Source organism: Neolamprologus multifasciatus, chromosome 1 (assembly GCF_963576455.1).
Source record: "Neolamprologus multifasciatus chromosome 1, fNeoMul1.2, whole genome shotgun sequence".
NCBI lineage: Eukaryota > Metazoa > Chordata > Actinopteri > Cichliformes > Cichlidae > Neolamprologus > Neolamprologus multifasciatus.
In genome coordinates, this window is record NC_140439.1 from 877,719 (window position 1) to 895,942 (window position 18,224).

Genomic DNA, 18,224 nt, shown 5'->3' on the forward strand with positions numbered 1-18,224 from the left:
TGAATAGAAAGCTACTGAACTAACTGTTGTTCCAGGTGATGGCTTGCACAGAAAAGTTGTTCCAGTGTCCGTTGATATATATATATAGGAGGAGAGGGTGTTGACTGAGTTTATGTCCTTGTTGCGTGGGAGCTGCGGTTGTTTCTCTGTATATTTTCAGACAACACCAGTGATCTTTGCTCTGTATTTATTGAGCTTCTGCGCCCACAGCCCTCTGGGTTGTCTGTGCATCCATCTTAGGGGTGGGTTTTTATAATCGATTTATCGATTAAAATCGATTCTGGCTTGGATAACGTAAAATCGATTCATTAAAATCCTGAATTGATTTTTTAATATAAATTTATTTTGCCCGAAATGCCAGAATCTCTGGTGAAATCTCACAAAATTTCAACAACCACCAAACAGCTAAGACAGTAAATGAGAGCAGGAACACGGATTCTGCACAAAGACTTAAACACACAGCGCGACCCGCGGATCAGAATCAGTTAGATGTCGCCTTTCTCACGGTCGGGGCTGAAAGCCGACAGCTCGCTGATTCTGATCTGTCAGCGGTTCAGCGCTTTGTGTTCACGCCCTTAATGCGCTGATTCTGAAGCTGTTAGTTTGATGTCTCTCCAAACAATATTGACCGAACCAGCAGCAAAAGAATATCCAAACTACGCTTCACATAAACATTGTCATGTATTCACTCTTACTTTTACTGTTTTGCTTTGACCACGATGCACAGCTCTCTCTCTCTCTCTCTGTACTGTTTTCTGCATTATTTGGTTGCTTGTTACGCACAAGTCTACCGTTGTTTACAGCGCTGTCAGCCGACGTTTTTTTTTTCCGTTTTATATACTTCCGAAAAGAAAACCTAATTTCTGCCGTTCAATACTGAACAAATTTAAACTTTTTTAAAATTATGCAAAATGCAAAACGCTTACCGCTGTAACTTCAGAGGTAATGTTCATATGTTGATTAATGGTTTTCTTTCGTTTTTGATGTACTGCAGAATATTTTTATAAAATCCCAGGCCAGGAAAATCGCCTTCATGTGTTTCTGTGTTTTATCCTCAGCTACTTTGACACAAAGGCATCTGCTGTGATGCTCACACCTTTGATAAAGTCTTGCGTGTGTCAGCTAAATATGTAAATGTACTGATCTGAATTATAATATTTTTGACTGTCAAAATTTCCCAGATTCAAATCGAAGTGAATCGAATCGAATCAAATTAAATCGAATCGTGGATCGAATCGATTCGGGACCTTGTGAATCGGAATTGAATCGATTCTAGAAATCAGTGACGATACCCAGCCCTAATCCATCTGTCCATTCTATTTTACGAACACAATATTCAGTCCATATTATAAAGCTTCTTTATAATATGGACTGAATATGGAATTGATATGGACTGAGTACCGTGTTAGGAATGAAAGGATGCCACATTGTAGCATTGCACCGTAGCTTGCCTCCACCAGTGTGTGAATGCGAGAGTGAATGAATAGTGGCATTGTAAAGCGCTTTGGGTGCCTTGAAAAGCGCTATATAAATCCAATCCATTATTGTTCGATAGAAATAGAAATTAACAAACTGCAGAGGGCTGAATTTAAGGATACCCCAAAAGTGAAAAATGATTCAGCAGGTTAGTCAATTTTGCTGATACTCAAAGGTATTGGGTATTGGGTCTGACAATGGGTCCAAGGATTTTACCCCAGTACTCAATGGCAGTCAGGTGCCATTGCATAGCCTGTAGAGGTCTGTGATTCCCTCCATGGATATGCCTCCCCAGACCGTCACTGACCCATCACCTGAACTATGTTACAGACAACATATGTTCTCCACGGCTTCACTAGACCTTTTCACACCTGTCACATGTGCTCAGGCTCTCATCTTTGAAAATCACAGGGCGCCAGTGGTAGACTTGGCAATTCTGGTATTCTATGACAAATGCCAGTTAGGTCAATGCTGGGCAGTGAGAACACTGGGTCCTTAGGCCACCCTTATGAACGTCATATCTGTTTCTGATTGTTTTCTCAGAAACATTCACATCACGTGCCAGCTGGAGGTCCCTTTTGTGGTGCTTTTGTAGTGCTTAGCGAGTGCTTATCCCGTTCCCTCATACACTAAGGAGCAGATACTAGTCGTGCTGATGGGTTAAGGACCTCCTACGGCCCTGTCCAGCTCTCCTTGATTAACTGTCCCAGCACTGAGGTCTTGAGACTGTGCTGGCATAGGCAGCAAACCTTGGCAAGTATCGATGTGCCATGCTGGAGGAGTTAAACTGCCTGTGCAATCTCTGTAGGGTCCAGGTATCAGCTCATGATAGCTGTAGTGACACTGACCTCAACCAAATGGAAAACAGTAAAAACACATGGAAAAGATGAGGAGGGAAAGATGTCAGTGTTTAACTAGCTTCCAAGTTTTCAAACTTTCAAAGCATTGTTTACTTCAAAATCAGCTTTTTTGGGCAAGCAAGGAATTTGAGACTCTCAGTGGATTTGCTCACTAATACAACAGACATACAATTGAACAAGAACAGCAATACTTAACAACGTCACATTAAATCTGTTTTATTTTTATATCCTTGTTATATTAAGACAAAAGGCTTCAAAATCTGTACTTTACATTACAACCTCTATCTTTAGACTCTCAACTCAGTTGAAGAGCAGCTCCTTAATGGGCTAAAATGACATTGAATGTCATGAAATGAGGCATTTAAACCACTAACAGTAATTATAGTTATTTTTGAGTCCCTTCTGGTATGTTGTAATGATTATAACAACAATTCTGATGATATTTTCCACTCAGATGTCATATTGTGTTCTGCCATTAAACAGTTTGCTAATGAAACGTAAGTATAAAAATAATCCTTTAAAAAAGCAAGGAAAGGGAAGCAGTGAAATCTAGGTCACTCTTTGTCATCATTCCTCAGCTCTGACACTCATTCTGTAACAATCCTGCCAACAGGATTAGCTGTTTTGGAATAATACTGGGCAAAGATATGTTTGCTAAGACTTATTATAGGCCATAACATCAAGATCTATATGGAATTTCCGATCTGTCAGACGGGGTACTTCATACTGCCTTCAGGTGTCATAGATGACAGTCTCACGACCTGCACACATTCCTTCATGTTTGTGTTTTCTTCTCTGCAGGTGGACAGCGACAGGCTGGAGGAGACCCGGCTTATAGAGATCGATGAATCCCAGCGTAGTGAGCACACAGTCTTCATCACGCCTCCAGAGCTGCCTCCTTTGCCCGAGGGAGAGGAGCATCCACTATGCTACAGGTACAAACTGTACTTATGGAAGTACAGTTACATTTGGAGGAATGGGGGTGCATACTTAAGGATTAAACGTGACGCTACCAGGAAGCCATTATCCTCTAGTACCACTGTACTCCAGAACTGCAATCTACCTGGAGTGTCCAGAATTACGAGATGTTCATTGCTCAAGGACATGGCCGATGTAAGGAAGGCTGAAACACGATCACCACTGAACAAGACACACAAGTTAGAAATGTTAAGATTGGGCAAAGAAATATCTGAAGACACATTTTTCAAAGGCTTTATGGACAGATGAAACGAGAGTGACTCTTGATGGGCCAGATAGATGGGATCATAACTCGATCACGAATGGTTAAAGGGTACTAAGAGTCAAAGTGGAGGAGGTGCACTGGTTTGGGCTGCTATTATCAAGGATGAGCTAGTTGAACCATTGAAGATGGACTTAAAATAAACTCCCAAACCTATTGCCAGGTCCTAAAGAATACTTTCTTCAAGCAGTGGTACAGAAAAAAGTTAGCAGCATTTAATAAGACTATTGTTTTCATGCAGTTCAATGCACCATCATATGTACTCAAGTACTCCAGCGCTTGGCTACCCAGTAAAGGTCTCAAAGATGATAATAATGACATGGCCCTCTTCCTTGTTAGCCCCTCTGAAGCTTAAGATTTACAAACAGGGAAGACAGTATACCTCTTTAAGCATTTGGCAGGTTGTGGCTGCTGCTGCACAAAAAAATTGACAGATTATGGATGAAAGGCAGATGGCAGTCATCTTTCATCCATAGGCTGACTGCTTTTGTTATCTTTGCTAATTAAATGTGTTATCTTTCCTATACAAAATGAAAATAAACAAGTACGACGGGAAAATTTGGGTTTTAAACAAAGGAGTGTGTAACATTTCCTTTGTTAAACATTCAGGTTTTTAGGTTTATTAACAATTTGGCTTGACTGAGAGGACTGGATTTGTTCCATAGTAAAATGAATCTTTCACTTGCCTAATAATTGTGCACATGGTGTATATAGTATTTTGTTCTAGTTTCATTCTGTGATGTCTGCATGTTTTTGTTTGCATGACATCTTTGAATAACAAAGTCGAATGTTGTGCACAAATGACGAGTAATATTTGTTTTAAATTTGGAAAGACATACAAATATGCTGCTGAGTACAATCCTCCTACTAGAAATAAACTGGAAATTCTCACAGCTAACAGCAGGGAAAAATCTGAATAATAGATTAAGTTTCAATTTGGTTAGTTCTTTCTTTTCAATAGCTGACTGAGGACCAGCAGGAGTTGAGCTGTCAAAGTGAGGACCAAGACTGAACTCTGCTGCTGGACCGTGTGGAGCTGAATATTTGTATTCTGCAGTCATGCCTCATTCTGAATAATTTATAATTTTTTTTCAGAAGCACTTAAATTAAGTCCCCATCATAATCCATAATGACCAGCAGTTTTCCACATGTTTTTATTAGCTCTCTTTGTAGACAATTACAAAAAAGGTTTTATATTGATGTCACTCTAACCTTGGAAGCAACCATTCCCCACAGGGTGTTTAGGCTCCAGCCTGATGGATGCCAACCCACTTTGTATGCATGTAAATAACTGTGTGCCCTCTTTCACTAATGTGTGAATGTGTGTTTTTCATTAGGTATGATGGTTTCCCAGTGTTGAGTTTAGATCTATTTGACCCCGTGGAGGGTCTGCAGACGCCCTCCTCCCGCCTCGCTGCCAGGCACAGCTGTCCCACCAGCCCTGCCCCCATGTTTAGACGCACCAAGCAGGTCAGCGCAACAGAAACATGTTTTTGTAACACTGCAATTTATGGGTTTATTTGGATTTTCATACTGATTTATTTATGCTTATAAATAAGGCAAAAATACATGCTGCTTTACCTACACGTCCAAACATGTTCCAAGAATCTCCAAAATTTTACAAGGCTGATAGCAAGTAAGACCATCAAAAAACATTTTCTTTTGTAGAGTCAGTATTTAAAGTTGATACTTGATAATTAAGCACACAGTACTGAACAGCTTCAAGCAATCCACACATTTAAAAAAGATGCAAGTAGAAGTTTTTGTCTTGTTGACATGGTTTCCTTGCAGCTTTTTCTGACATGAGACAGTAGCGTAGGTAATTTTCATTTGCCATTATCTCCTGTGTGAATTTGACATGTCCCCGAGACCGAATTATGCATAATTTCTGCTTCTATTTTTCATCCACAGGAGATCAAATCAGCCCAGAAGATTGCTAAAAAGTACTCATCCATTCCTCAGCTGTGGTCCAAGTGCCTGCTGCGTCACTGCTACGGCCTGTGGTTCATCTGCCTGCCAGCATACGTGAAGGTGTGCCACTCCAAGGTGCGAGCGCTTCGCACAGCCTACGACGTCCTCAGGAAGATGCAGGCGAAGAAGCTACAGCCCCCTGATGAGGTACATCAGCTGTTGCCCCAAATTACCTGCTAACTGTTGATCATAGACTGTGTATGAAACATTGACAAAGCCTCCAGATCTAAAAAGTGAAGCCAGTACAGAAGTGCCGTAAACATGTATTGTCTCTAACTGTCGGGAAGGAAAGAAAAGTCTACACTTTTCTGATGAGTTTATAGACTCAGTTGCTAGTTTTAGGTCATGTGGAATACAGCATGAAGTTAATTTTGTATGTGATGGTACTCATGGCCTCTGTCAGTGCGCCCCAGGGCGGCTGTGGCTACAATGTAGCTTGTCATCACCAGTGTGTGAATGTGTGTGTGAATGGGTGGATGACTGGTTGTGTAAAGCGCTTTGGGGTCCATACGGACTAGAAAAGCGCTATACACATACAGGCCATTTACCATTTATTTACCATTAGTATAAAAACAAAAGATATTCTTGAATGCTCGATTGTGTGATTACAAAGTTGCCAGCCTCAGTTACACAGTCGTCCACTCCTCACTCATTTAAAAACAGTGGCAGATTTTGTTTACAGTATTTTGATTCAAGATGTCCAAACACACTTGCACAGTCTGTTTTTCAGTCTGTAGTATTTCTGCCCAAACAATCCTTTATGCACATGCAGGTCTGCTACCGGGTTCTGATGCAGCTGTGTGGACAGTATGGGCAGCCTGTCCTGGCAGTGAGGGTCCTCTTTGAGATGAAGAAGGCTGGAGTCCACCCCAACGCCATAACGTATGGTTACTATAACAAGGTACAGTGGATGTTTCTGCTGATGATAATGAAGGTAGAACTTGTGTGAAATTAATCTATCAACAAATTTACACTTTGTTGTTTTAAAAATGGATAGGCTATGACTCTCACTGATAGCAACTGCTCTGCGTTGTCTAACGGATCCACGTGAATGCTGGGACATGCAAACACTGTTGCTGTCCTCCCTGCTCCCCTGAGCTTGCCATCTGTTTTGTTCGCACATTATAAATAATCTGCTGATTTTACTGCAACTTTAACTAGTGCATGGACACACCAATGACAGCCAACTGGCAATTTATAGAGCGACTGTCAAATAAGAAACTTGTTTTTTGTCAGCAGTGATGGATAAATGTGCAGACTGAGGCAGAGTAATAAAAGTCTGGAGAAATGGTTACTGTAGAAATCAATCAGGTTACCGGCCACATTATGAAAAAAGTATTTGTTTTAGTAAATGTCATATTTAACATGACTGAAGGAATAAATAAAAGCAAAGATTAAGATGCAGAGAGGAAATGACCTCTGAGTGACATCTGAAGCCCCAGATTGAATGCAGTTTCTCAAATTTGATCTTCTGGATAAACATAGCTTAGGAATTTGGATGATAATAAGGCATACTGATTGCAACCTTGTTGATTGTTTATTCATTATTCACAAGCAGTCGCATAAATAATTGCATTCAGATAATCACACTGCTGTGCTCATTGCACAGTCAGTAAAAATCATCTGTCTCTGGGTGGCACTCACAAAGCAGAGACACGTCATTGTAGCAATGGCTACAATGGCAAACAGATACTCAGATTCGGATAAAAGAAAACATTGCTGACATTTGCGGCTTACCCCCAAGGTTGTGTGACACGGTGTGCGATCACCCACAGGTGTCAGGATGAACCACATCCCTGTTATCACTGTAACCTGCCCCTGGTCTGCTGAACCAGGGAGCATAAAAGTAAATTGGCTGATGTGGGAGCAGACTGTCAAGAGGCAAGGCTGCAGTAAAGGTTACTAAGGGTAGTGTTTTGACACCTGAGAGGATCATATTTTCCCTTAGAAATAGATGGCCTGGAGGCAGGAGGTGGCAGAGTTGTACTCTGGCACAAGCTGCACAAGCAGTTACAGGTGGGTTTTCTTCCTCTTTTATGCTTCTTTAGGTGTTTGAAGTCCAAGTATGGGAATGAGAAATCTGCATAAGCATGCTTAAATATTAACTCTGCCCTTCATTCCCTATTAAATTCATGTAGTTCCATATAAAAAAGTAAAAAAAACCCAGCAGAACCTGAGGTGATCCATAGCTATAGAAAACTAAACTGAAAATAAAAAAATAAATACATTTAATTTAAATAAATGAAATACTTGAAGTTGTCCAGGGCAGGGGAGCATGCAACGATCTGTACCTATGTCACATGTCAAAGAATAAATAAAGGATTTTCATTCAGCATAAATGCAACATTGCATGATCAGTGAGAAGAGCTTTGACATCACAGCAGCAAACTGAACAGGTTTTAATGTTTGCAGAGTTTTGGCCTCGGTGGGTTAGACAAACCATACCAACTGTTCTCTGTCATCAGTGCTCTTTCATATGGATCTGTCTTTGCACTACACAAGGCTGGACTGGGTTCATAGTCAGACCGTTATATCAGAGTAAGAAGTCAGTCAATCTCATTTAAAACAAAATCTCATTTATCTTTTAATTATGTAAAATGGGATATTGTTAAAATCCTTTTCAGCCAGTTCAACTTTCAGTATTTACCTTAATTTTGGTTTGATCTGTACATTCACATGTAAGCTTCGTATGTCAGCTTTGTTCAACTTTTAAGCAATGTTCACATTACCTTCACTTGTACAATGTTTTATAAAGTACTTTTACCTATTCTAACCATATCTGGACTACTTCCAGCTTATTTGACCTAATAGTAACTTGCCTAAAAATAATGAAAAATAACACATCAATAATATGTGAACCTTTCTGTTTTAATCATTTTCATTCATTTATTCATTTCTACAGCATGTAGTCCTGTTCTTTCCAGGTACCCCATAATTATGTTACTAGTGTGTCAAAAGTACCCCCTGGGGTTCCTTCACCCCTGCTTCAAAGTCAGTCACTCAATGGGGACTTTTCTGTGATCTGAAAATGAAAATAAAGTTCTTTAAGTGAAGATTACTAGATTACTCCTCAGTGGATAGTTCACGCTGTCCTGATTTCTCTGTCCATTAAATATGAAGCATCAGTCAGGAGAAAAAGAAACTCATCTTCACATGAAAAGAACAGCTACCCTGGTGTGCCAAAGGCTAAAAATATCCACCTATCAACACCTTTAAACTCACATGTTAACTTTACTCATGGAGGGGGCAGTGTGAAAGTGACGCATTAGATTTGTCCAAAGGTTATGTGGCAGCCTATTTTATTTTGCCTTCTTAGAGTCTTGATTTCGCCACGAGTGCCATGAGTGTACTGATGTTTACTGTCTTTTCATGTCTGTGTCCTAACTATGACACTAGAACCAGCAGGTGATGAACTTTACAAACAGCTGCAGTGTTTTAATTAATGAGTTCCAGAGATGTTAGCAGAGGGATTTTCTTTTAGCCCTTGGCAGAAATGGGGTATCATTTCCACTTGCTCTTCTGTTTCTTTTAAACTAAGCCCAACTAAACGGTCTGCTGCCTGTAGCTTCACATTTACTGGAGCAATATGAGGGTCATATTCTTCCAACTACCCTCACGAAGCACAATTCACAAAATGTCAAGCTTTTTTTTTCATGTTGCTCAGGATATCATCATCGATGCCATTCAGTTCAGCCTAAAAAGTAGTTCTTCCTTGAATACAAAATGTGGTTCTTCTCTAGCCCTCTTGTCACTGCTGACAGCTCAGTAGTGCGACCTTATTTAATGAAATCTTCTGAACCTGCATACAAAAAAAGACGGTGTGATAAACCCAGTTCTGTAGATCTAATACCAGTGCAGTTAATGCCTTTGATGAAATATTCATTCAAGATGGGTTTATATGGAACAGAGACTGGTCCTATTTCAGTTCAGTCACTTCAAAATATTCAGTCGAAATAAATTGAATCAAATTGGACGCTCGTCAGACTTGTCACGTTCATTTAGGAGAAGAATATGAAAATATTTTATTTTTGAATTAATTTGGCAGCAAACATTTTTCTTTTCATGATATGATAGGAATCTGTTTCCCCTCCTGATGTCATCCTATCCCCACATCCGTCCTCATTTTCTTTGTCCTGCTCCTTGCCCAGGCGGTACTGGAGAGCACATGGCCCTCCAGCACCAGAGGAGGATACTTCCTGTGGATGAAGCTAAGAAATGTCATACTGGGCGTGGCGCAGTTCAAACGGGCACTACGACGGCACGCACCCCTCACCCAGAGCCCTCTGTCAGGTAACTGTGATCAGTAACAGTCTGCATTCCTGAGAAAAGAAATGTCCATTTTTCTCTTACTAGTCTGTCATCTTTAATGAAGAGAGTCAGAGTCCTTGACCTGACACGTCCCCTGGTGATTGCATTCAGTCTTGGAATACTGTTACTCCATAAGATCTAGATGTAACTAATCAAATTTGGCAATAAAGCAGTAAGTGTAGCATTGCAGGCAGAGCAGATGACACACTGAGCATGCAGCTTGCAGCACAAGAGCCACAGACTGTCTCATTAGCGTTTTTTCCTGCTTAAATCTACTTATGATTTCAATGACAAACATGAACACACAACCAAACTCCAGGAAAAATGCACTGCTGATGTTGCTTTCCAGGCTTGATGGTTAATTAGTAGCTCAGGTGCAGTACATTAAAGAGGACTGCAACTAAAACTAATGATGTGTAATACTCACATGCCACTGCAATGAGCCGAGAAGAAAAGGAGCACTACTGATTTTTCTTCTCATAATAATAAAAACATCAGCAGTACATGAAAAACATCTGACCGTAAGTTTAGTTGGACCTTCTGTAAGCCCAAGCAAACTTCCCTCACATTTTTCTATCAGACTTGCCCATCCATGAATGTCAAGCTCTGAAAACAAATTCTACCTGTCCACCATTCCTAAAATTAAATTTGCACCTATATTACAGTTTAAAGGTGAAACTCTAAAACACAGCTATCTCAGCATGCGATTGAACTTCCCTGCATGCCAGTGAACACCTGCACACTCACTGCATGCTAATCCCCGGCCTGCTAATCCCTGCTTTTTTAAGATACTGCCTGTTAGCAACGGGTGCATTGTGTTCTTCTCCACAGTTCAGTGCTGATTCAGTCTGAAAGAGCCAAAGGTTCCTGTGTGTTCACATTTAACAAGCACACACTCATCCTTGCACAAGAAGGACACAAGCCACAATTGCACTATATCTTATTTATAGTACACAACAAATTTCCATTAGATGTGCACTGTCAAACAACTCTTTAGTCTACGCTAATAGCTAATTAGAATGAATCAATTTTATGTGCAACAGCTGAGCCTGTCTTCCTTATAATTAACACAAAATTACTAGATATTATCCTGCTAATAAATTTACAGTTTAGGAAATTTGGGCAAATTGTATAACCCAAGTGAACTGTTACAACCACTGTTTTATATAATTGGATTTTCTTCAAGGGGGCCGTGTCTGTAACTACTCACGTGCAGTTGCCAACCTCAAAGAAATGTCATGCGTTCAAGCATGAAAATGGGAATAGGACATGTCAGTGAATTGGCAGTTATATGCAGTCTGTTTGTGAAAAAAATCTGTTGCCGTCTAATTCAATTCAATTCAATTCAATTTTATTTATATAGCGCCAAATCACAACAAATGTCGCCTCAAGGTCTACATACAAAGAAATTAGGGCTGGGTATCGTCACTGATTTCTAGAATCGATTCAATTCTGATTCACAAGGTCCCCAATCGATTCAATCCACGATTCGATTTAATTCGATTCGATTCGATTCGATTTAATTCGATTCGATTCTATTCAATTCGATTTGAATCTGGGAAATTTTGACAGTCAGAAATATTATAATTCAGATCAGTACATTTACATATTTTTTGTATCTATAAAAAGGAAGCTGACAAGACTTTATCAAAGGTGTGAGCATCACAGCAGATGCCTTTGTGTCAAAGTAGCTGAGGATAAAACACAGAAAAACATGAAGGTGATTTTCCTGGCCTGGGATTTTATAAAAATATTCTGCAGTACATCAAAAATGAAAGAAAACCATTAATCAACACATGAACATTACCTCTGAAGTTACAGTGGTTTTATTAGAGACACGGCTAAGCGTTTTGCATTTTGCATAATTTTAAAAAGTTTAAATTTGTTCAGTATTGAACGGCAGAAATTAGGTTTTCTTTTCGGAAGTATATAAAACGGGAAAAAAAACGTCGGCCGACAGCGCTGTAAACAACGGCAGACTTGTGCGTAACAAGCAAGCGAATAATGAAGAAAACAGATTTTTAGACTGGAAACTGTTCTTGAAGTACAGAGAAAGAGAGAGAAAGAGAGAGCTGTGCATCGTGGTCGAAGCAAAACAGTAAAAGTAAGAGTGACAAACATCAAACATGACGATGTTTATGTGAAGCGTAGTTTGGATATTCTTTTGCTGCTGGTTCGGTCAATATTGTTTGAAGAGACATCAAACTAACAGCTTTAGAATCAGCGCATAAAGGGCGTGAACACAAAGCGCGTACCCGCCGACAGATCAGAATCAGCGAGCTGTCGGCTTTCAGCCCCGACTGTGAGAAAGGCGACATCTAACTGATTCTGATCCGGGGGTCGCGCTGTGTGTTTAAGTCTTTGTGCAGAATCCGTGTACCTGCTCTCATTTACTGTCTTAGCTGTTTGTTGGTTGTTGAAATTTTGTGAGATTTCACCAGAGATCAGACAGCAGTTATTTGCAAAACTTTGCCAGTCTGCCTGAGACTGATTGCAGATTGTTTAGAGACAGGTTGCCTCCCACCAGGCAACCTGTGCAATCACCTTTCACTCATAAAGGGTCACCCAGATGTTGAGGGTCTTGCATGCTCAACCTCTGGACACCCTGCGGGTAGCTGCTACTACTTGGAATGAATCAATGAAAGAAACTCAGTGAAGCTCACCAGGCAGCCATGGATTTTTTTCTAGTCATGAAGAAGTTTCTGTCCTGTTTTTACTCTAGTGTGACTGAGCCATAAGTTAGACAGAAAACCAATTAAAAAATCTGATATAAATATACATAAAAACATGCAGGGGCTCATTTTCATAAACCATGACTCCTGTGTTATCAGTGGCATGCTATGTTACCTGATGTGTTACATTTTATGTAATAAAAGGCAGATTGACAATGTTAGTGCAGTGCTGACTTTGTGCTGATCAAAGAAGCATTAAGTATTCACGTCATCAGCTTTGTTTTTAATCTAGTTCCAAAATGCTTTTCAAAAAAAAGATTTTGCTTTGAACTAGGTCAGAGTTGCTTTTTTTGAGAAATGAAGACTTTTTCATGGAAGAGAAAAAGAACATTTCCTGAAATGTTATGGTCTGGCTCCTATGGGTACCATTCAGTGAGGCTTCCAATTGAGGACCTGTGTGGTGTCTGTCTGACAAACTAGAGACTCTGACATCATCTCACTCAGTTGTGCATCGAGGTCTTCTTTATTCTTTGGTCAGTCAGTTTGTGCTGTTCTGTGGAGGCCGCGGTGCTCGTGCTGTATGAAATCTGTTTACTACATCGTCAAAACTTAATGTCTTTTGACAAAAATCCTGTTTCAAAGGAAAAAGTCATTTGGACATTTGAGAATATAAATGCACCCACAGAGGCAGATTTTTCCACACACTCATCTAGCTGTGCCGATACAGGGGTGATGGTTGCTCAAAATGGGCATCTGTACGCCTGCAAAGATACTCCAGTGTGATTTTAAGTAATCATTAATTTTCATTTAAAATATTTATGAGTTAATTTTCATGAAGTGGAAACACGTTTTTCTTTCCACCCACAAAATGCAATCTATGCAATCCAAACTGGTGTAACTGATGTAAAAAGAGGTAAAAATAGAGCGGCTGTGTCTTGTTGAGCTTAAACGCCACCAGCCTCCTTTAACGCTTTGTTGTTTTTGGGCAGATGGCAGCGACCTGGACGCTGTGAGTCACGGCAGCCTGGATAGCTCTGCCGACACTAACCTGGTCGAGCAGGGCCCCTACGCCGCCGACTCCGTCAAAGTAGACCCCACTGATGATAGATCTAGCACAGGTACACTTCAGATGGTTGCTGCGTGACTCCATCTTTCAATAGCAGCCATCTTATTCAACATCTTTTTCTTTTCTTTTTGTCACCCTTTCATCCTCCCTCCTCATTCGATCCACTCACCAACTCACTTCCTCCTCATTTCCCTCTTCGATTTACACCTCCCTTCCTCCGCTTCCTGTTTTTCCTCCTGTTAATCCTTTTGTGCATCCATGATCGCCGCCTGGTTTTTGCGGCTGTGGTTTCTGCTCTGCTCTGTCCCTAATCTGCCCTTCACTCTGGCCCTGCCTGTGTTGCCCTCGCATGCAGTTGGCTGTAGGGGCGGCAGCTTGGGCACCAGGGCCCCGGTGGCGCACTCACACGGTGGGGGCTTTGAGCTCAGAGAAGCCACCCTCCACCCAGGTAAACCCTCTCTCTCTCAGTCAGCCTTGTCTGATTCTGGTTGCGTTTCTCTGTGTTATCTATCTTAGCTGCTCTGCAACATTTTTGATTTTGCTCGTCATTGTTACGTGTTACTGTTTCTTGCTCTCCTCCCTGTGACTACCTCTCCTCTTTCTTTCCTCCACTGTGTCATTGCTCCATCCAGCACATCAAAGTCCACTTCTATTTTCTTGCTCATTTTTCCCTCGAGTTTTACTCTCACTCTCACTACTGAGTGATTTGTCTTTGTCAATTATGGCGAGTAATTATCCAGAGATGCATTCTTTTTGATTACGGAAATCATTTTAATCATGGAGATGGCACCTCAGCAGGAAGCGTCGCCTCGTGTGCAGAAAGATTGAGAGTGAGACACAGCTCACAGCACGGCAGGTGGGAGGGACCTCCATGTGCAGCTAACTGGTTATTACTCTCCAGGATTTGGAGTTGTGTTACTCACCATCAGTTGCAAGTTGTTCTATGCTGTATCACAGCTGAGCTGTGCAGCCTCATGGTTTATTTAGAGGTGATTGCCACAAAGGCTCGTGTGGAGGATGAAAGAGGAGAACGAATCAATCAGCTCGTTGCCTGAGGACCCCGAAAACTTTTAGAGACAGATGGAAGCGTGAGCCTCGAGCCGTAGCAGTCAGAATCATTAGCAGCTGTAAAAATGCAGTTTGTTTTTATATGGTAACTGTAGATCTCTGCGTGCCTCAGGGGGATTCCTTTATCCAGTACAGCTTAGCTGCTTTTTCTGCCTTCTCCCAGCACTAACAATGTGCCAGGCAGAACTGAGAAGATAAAGAGAAACAAATGGCTCACTGGTTCATTCTCTTATAGATGTTTCATGTATCTCTCTTCCTACAGTGTAAAGCTACAGTAGATCCCTGTCCATATAAGATTTTAGTCCCATAGCGCAATGCAGTGTATAGTGTTGTTATCTAGCATACAACATGGAAGTAAAGGGCTTGGACCTCAACTTTGTTCTTGAATTGTCCCTCTGCTTACACTTTCCGTGTGTGTGATGTGTATTTCTGTGACTTTGTGCTTTACTAGGTAGATAATTAGATATTCAGATAAATCACTGCCTGTGTTTGTCCTTGTCTTTCACCCAAGTTGTACTCTTTTTTTTTCCCTTCTTTTTTTTAGGTGATCAGTCAGACTTGGGTTATAATTCCCTGTCAAAAGAGGAGGTGCGGAGAGGAGACCCCGCTGGCCAGGACTCTGCCCCTGACAAAGACGACAAGAAGGAGAGCGACTGCAGCTCCTGTCAGTATTCTGTCTGATCTGATGTCACCTGATATTCCTTTGCCTTTAACTGGGGGGAAAAAACCCTAACTTGGCAGCATTGTAGCCACGTGGGATTTCCCTTTCCTCTGCCTTGATCTTTCTGTCTCCTCTAGAGATGATTCATTCCTTTTGGTTTCTCATGAACATCAAAGCTTTCAGTTGTTTGTTGTCCTGCAGTTAATTTTTTTTAAAGAATGTTGGTGTGTGCATAAATTGTAATTGTTTTTCGTGTTTGTAGTGTCAGAGACAGAAAGTGCCAAGGGAAGCAAAGATTGCCTCCCTCAGCTTGACTTGGAGATGAGTTCTTCCTTCAGACCCCGTGGCATTGTTCGCAGCAGCTGTCCATTTGATGACTCAGCCTCTAAACCCAAGAGCTCCGCCAGCGCAGGTAGTTGCAAACTTTAGAGCTTAATGTCTGTGAAGGTTCTCAGTCATCCAGGTCATCGTAGTCTAAGGAGCGTGGAAAGAAAAGCGTCTGGACTTCTTTGAGTTTCCTTAAAGACGTTTTACCTCTCATCCGAGAAGCTTCTTCAGTTCTAAGGTCAAATGGTGGAGAGTCCCAGATTTAAACCCAGTGGGAGTTTCCCCCCAAAGAGGGACAAAGGAGGTCACTCTTTCGAGGATGCCAACATTCACATTTTGGACAGAGAGGACAGATGGTTTGAAAGAGGAGTGAAAGAAGCCATTTACGTCCACTGTGAGCGACCATCTTTGAACAGAGGCGGTGGTTTACGACACCAACTGTCTGCCGTCTATAATCCAGTTTTGAGATCCCTTCCCAGACGCCTTAACGCCCACTCACCTGGGCCATCTGACCTCAGGAAATCACATGATAGGGTGGGACCAGGTTTCACAATGAGCTCACCCGAAACCCTGGCTGATTGTGACCCACACCCGCTTTCACACTTTGGCTCATGTGATTAGGTAGAGGATCATCAGGGGGTCCTTTGTCCCTCTTTGGGGGGATACTTCCACTGGGTTTAAATCTGGGACTCTCCACCATTTGACCTTAGAACTGAAGAAGCTTCTCGGATGAGAGGTGAAACATTTTCAAGCAACTTAAAGAAGTCCAGACATTTTTCTTTCCAAGCTCCTTAGACTTTAGAGCTTAATAGATTTTCTAATGTGGTACCTTAACTGTCTCTCTCTGCTGTAATTCACATTTCAAGGTTTTCTTTTTGGGATTTCCTCAATATAAACATAGGAGTGCCTTGGACAGTTTACCCGTACTCATACTTTTATTTTGTGACAAACAGTTGAAATTATTTAGCTGTTTCAGTTCACAGCTTTATTTTTTGGGTGTTCCTTGTTGAAAGGCTCCTCTGTAGTTATAGTTGGTGTCTTTCCTCATGTGCACAGGCTGGACTGAGGCCATGATCTTTTCTCTAACATTGAAAATTAACAAGTCAAGTGATCTCACCTCCTTTGCTCACTCGTGCCATCTCCTGATACAAATGCAAATGTGGCTTTTATTATTTGCCATTTTTCTCTTTCTCCCTGTCTGCCAGACCACGTTGCAGGTCTCCTCTTCACTACCTCCCTGGATGAGATTGGTGAGATTCAGACAAACAGTTTGCTCCGGACACATAAGAGCGCTCTGGAGGAGGTGGTGGGCAGCGCCAGCAGTGGCTCAGCGCTTGACTGGCAGGGTGTAAAGAGCCGTCGGCTGAGTGGTGACACTGTGGGAAGCAGTGGGAGTGGCACCACTGTCCTGGGCCTGGGCATGAGCCAGGGTGAAACTGATCCAGATAAAATCGCAGGACACCTGGGCGCAGATGCTAAAATTCTCGCTGGTGCCAACTTCACTAAGGCTAGGAGGCCTCATTCCCTGGCTCTGGGTGGGCTCGAGGGGGTGGCTGCTAAGTCACACGCTGCCAGGAGTAGTGAGCACAGGGAAGTGGATGAGGAGGCGGAGCGGCAGGACTCCAGCGATGAGGACAGGAACACTACAGAGGCCATTTTTGATCTGGAGGATTTGGATTTCGAAAAGCCCTCTAAGGGGGCAAAACCTTATAAAAAACCTGTTGAACGTAGCGCCAGCTATGGTGGTGTGAGCACCATGACAAACAGAGGCACTGTGAAGCGCACAGGTATCGAAACAGGCTACGACCCTCTCTCCCTCCTGGCAGCAGAATCTGATCAGCAAAATGAGGAACGGTACACGGAGGGGGACCAGGCCAGCACTCCTAGTGCCCGGAGGCACCTGGCCAGGGAGATTGAGCTCTACATGAACCACATGGGCAGCCCGCTGAGCAGCCGCACGCCTAGTCTGGACTTTCAGGACCCAGCCAGCCCTGTCCTCCTCCACCATTCCTCACTCTCTGCTTCCTCCCGCAGAGCCAGCCTCCCCCACAGCTCCCCCCTCAGGACTGCAGGAGTGTCTCGCTCCCGCACCTTCCAGCCGCCGTCGCCCTCGCAGCCCATCTCGCGCCAACGTCTGTGGTCTTCGCCTCCAACTCGAAGCTTGAGCACCACCCCCAGCCCGAGTCCTCGACCCAGCCCCTACAGAGAGAGGGCGGACAGGATGAGCCTGACGTCACCTTCACTCTCCTCCTCCTCTTTTGCTTTAGATACACTCCTGACACCAACACTGGATGTGTTCAAGACCAGCATGTTCTCTGCTGGGAAGGGAGTAGCAGAGAAAGCGAGCCGCTGGTACACGCGCCTTGCCACATACACAACACCCACCAAGGTACAGAGTCCTGCTCTCTCTTTTCATTGAAAAAAATAAACATGATGTGCTGACCACATACAAAATAGGCTTTAGTTTGATTTTGATATTTTAGAGAAAATTCACATGAACCTCAAGATTTCTCAAAATCGTCTGGCTGACGCCACCATTTTTGTGTGTTTCAGAGTATTAGATGTGAATTTATAC

At 42.3% G+C, this 18,224-nt stretch overlaps 1 protein-coding gene and 1 long non-coding RNA gene across 11 annotated transcripts in view; both read left to right on the forward strand.

Moving 5' to 3' along the window:
- LOC146525060 (C-myc promoter-binding protein-like) overlaps window positions 1-18,224 on the forward strand; it is an 81,786-nt gene that overhangs the window by 51,992 nt on the left and 11,570 nt on the right. For 4 of the 10 annotated variants that reach the window (XM_085165970.1, XM_085165979.1, XM_085165988.1 and 1 more), the window contains 9 exons: window positions 3,138-3,271; window positions 4,914-5,046; window positions 5,488-5,694; window positions 6,320-6,448; window positions 9,696-9,837; window positions 13,517-13,645; window positions 15,206-15,325; window positions 15,585-15,734; window positions 16,855-18,038. In XM_085165970.1, coding sequence (XP_085022096.1) covers window positions 3,138-3,271; window positions 4,914-5,046; window positions 5,488-5,694; window positions 6,320-6,448; window positions 9,696-9,837; window positions 13,517-13,645; window positions 15,206-15,325; window positions 15,585-15,734; window positions 16,855-18,038 — 2,328 coding nt within the window. Of the gene's footprint in view, window positions 1-3,137; window positions 3,272-4,913; window positions 5,047-5,487; window positions 5,695-6,319; window positions 6,449-9,695; window positions 9,838-13,516; window positions 13,646-13,948; window positions 14,042-15,205; window positions 15,326-15,584; window positions 15,735-16,854; window positions 18,039-18,224 lie in introns of all 10 variants that reach the window. The other 6 variants (XM_085165946.1, XM_085165953.1, XM_085165961.1 and 3 more) reach the window with 2 other exon arrangements.
- On the forward strand, window positions 9,844-11,616 carry LOC146525061 (uncharacterized). Its single transcript, XR_014875053.1, has 2 exons — window positions 9,844-11,178; window positions 11,248-11,616. It is a non-coding gene; the product is annotated as an uncharacterized LOC146525061 (long non-coding RNA).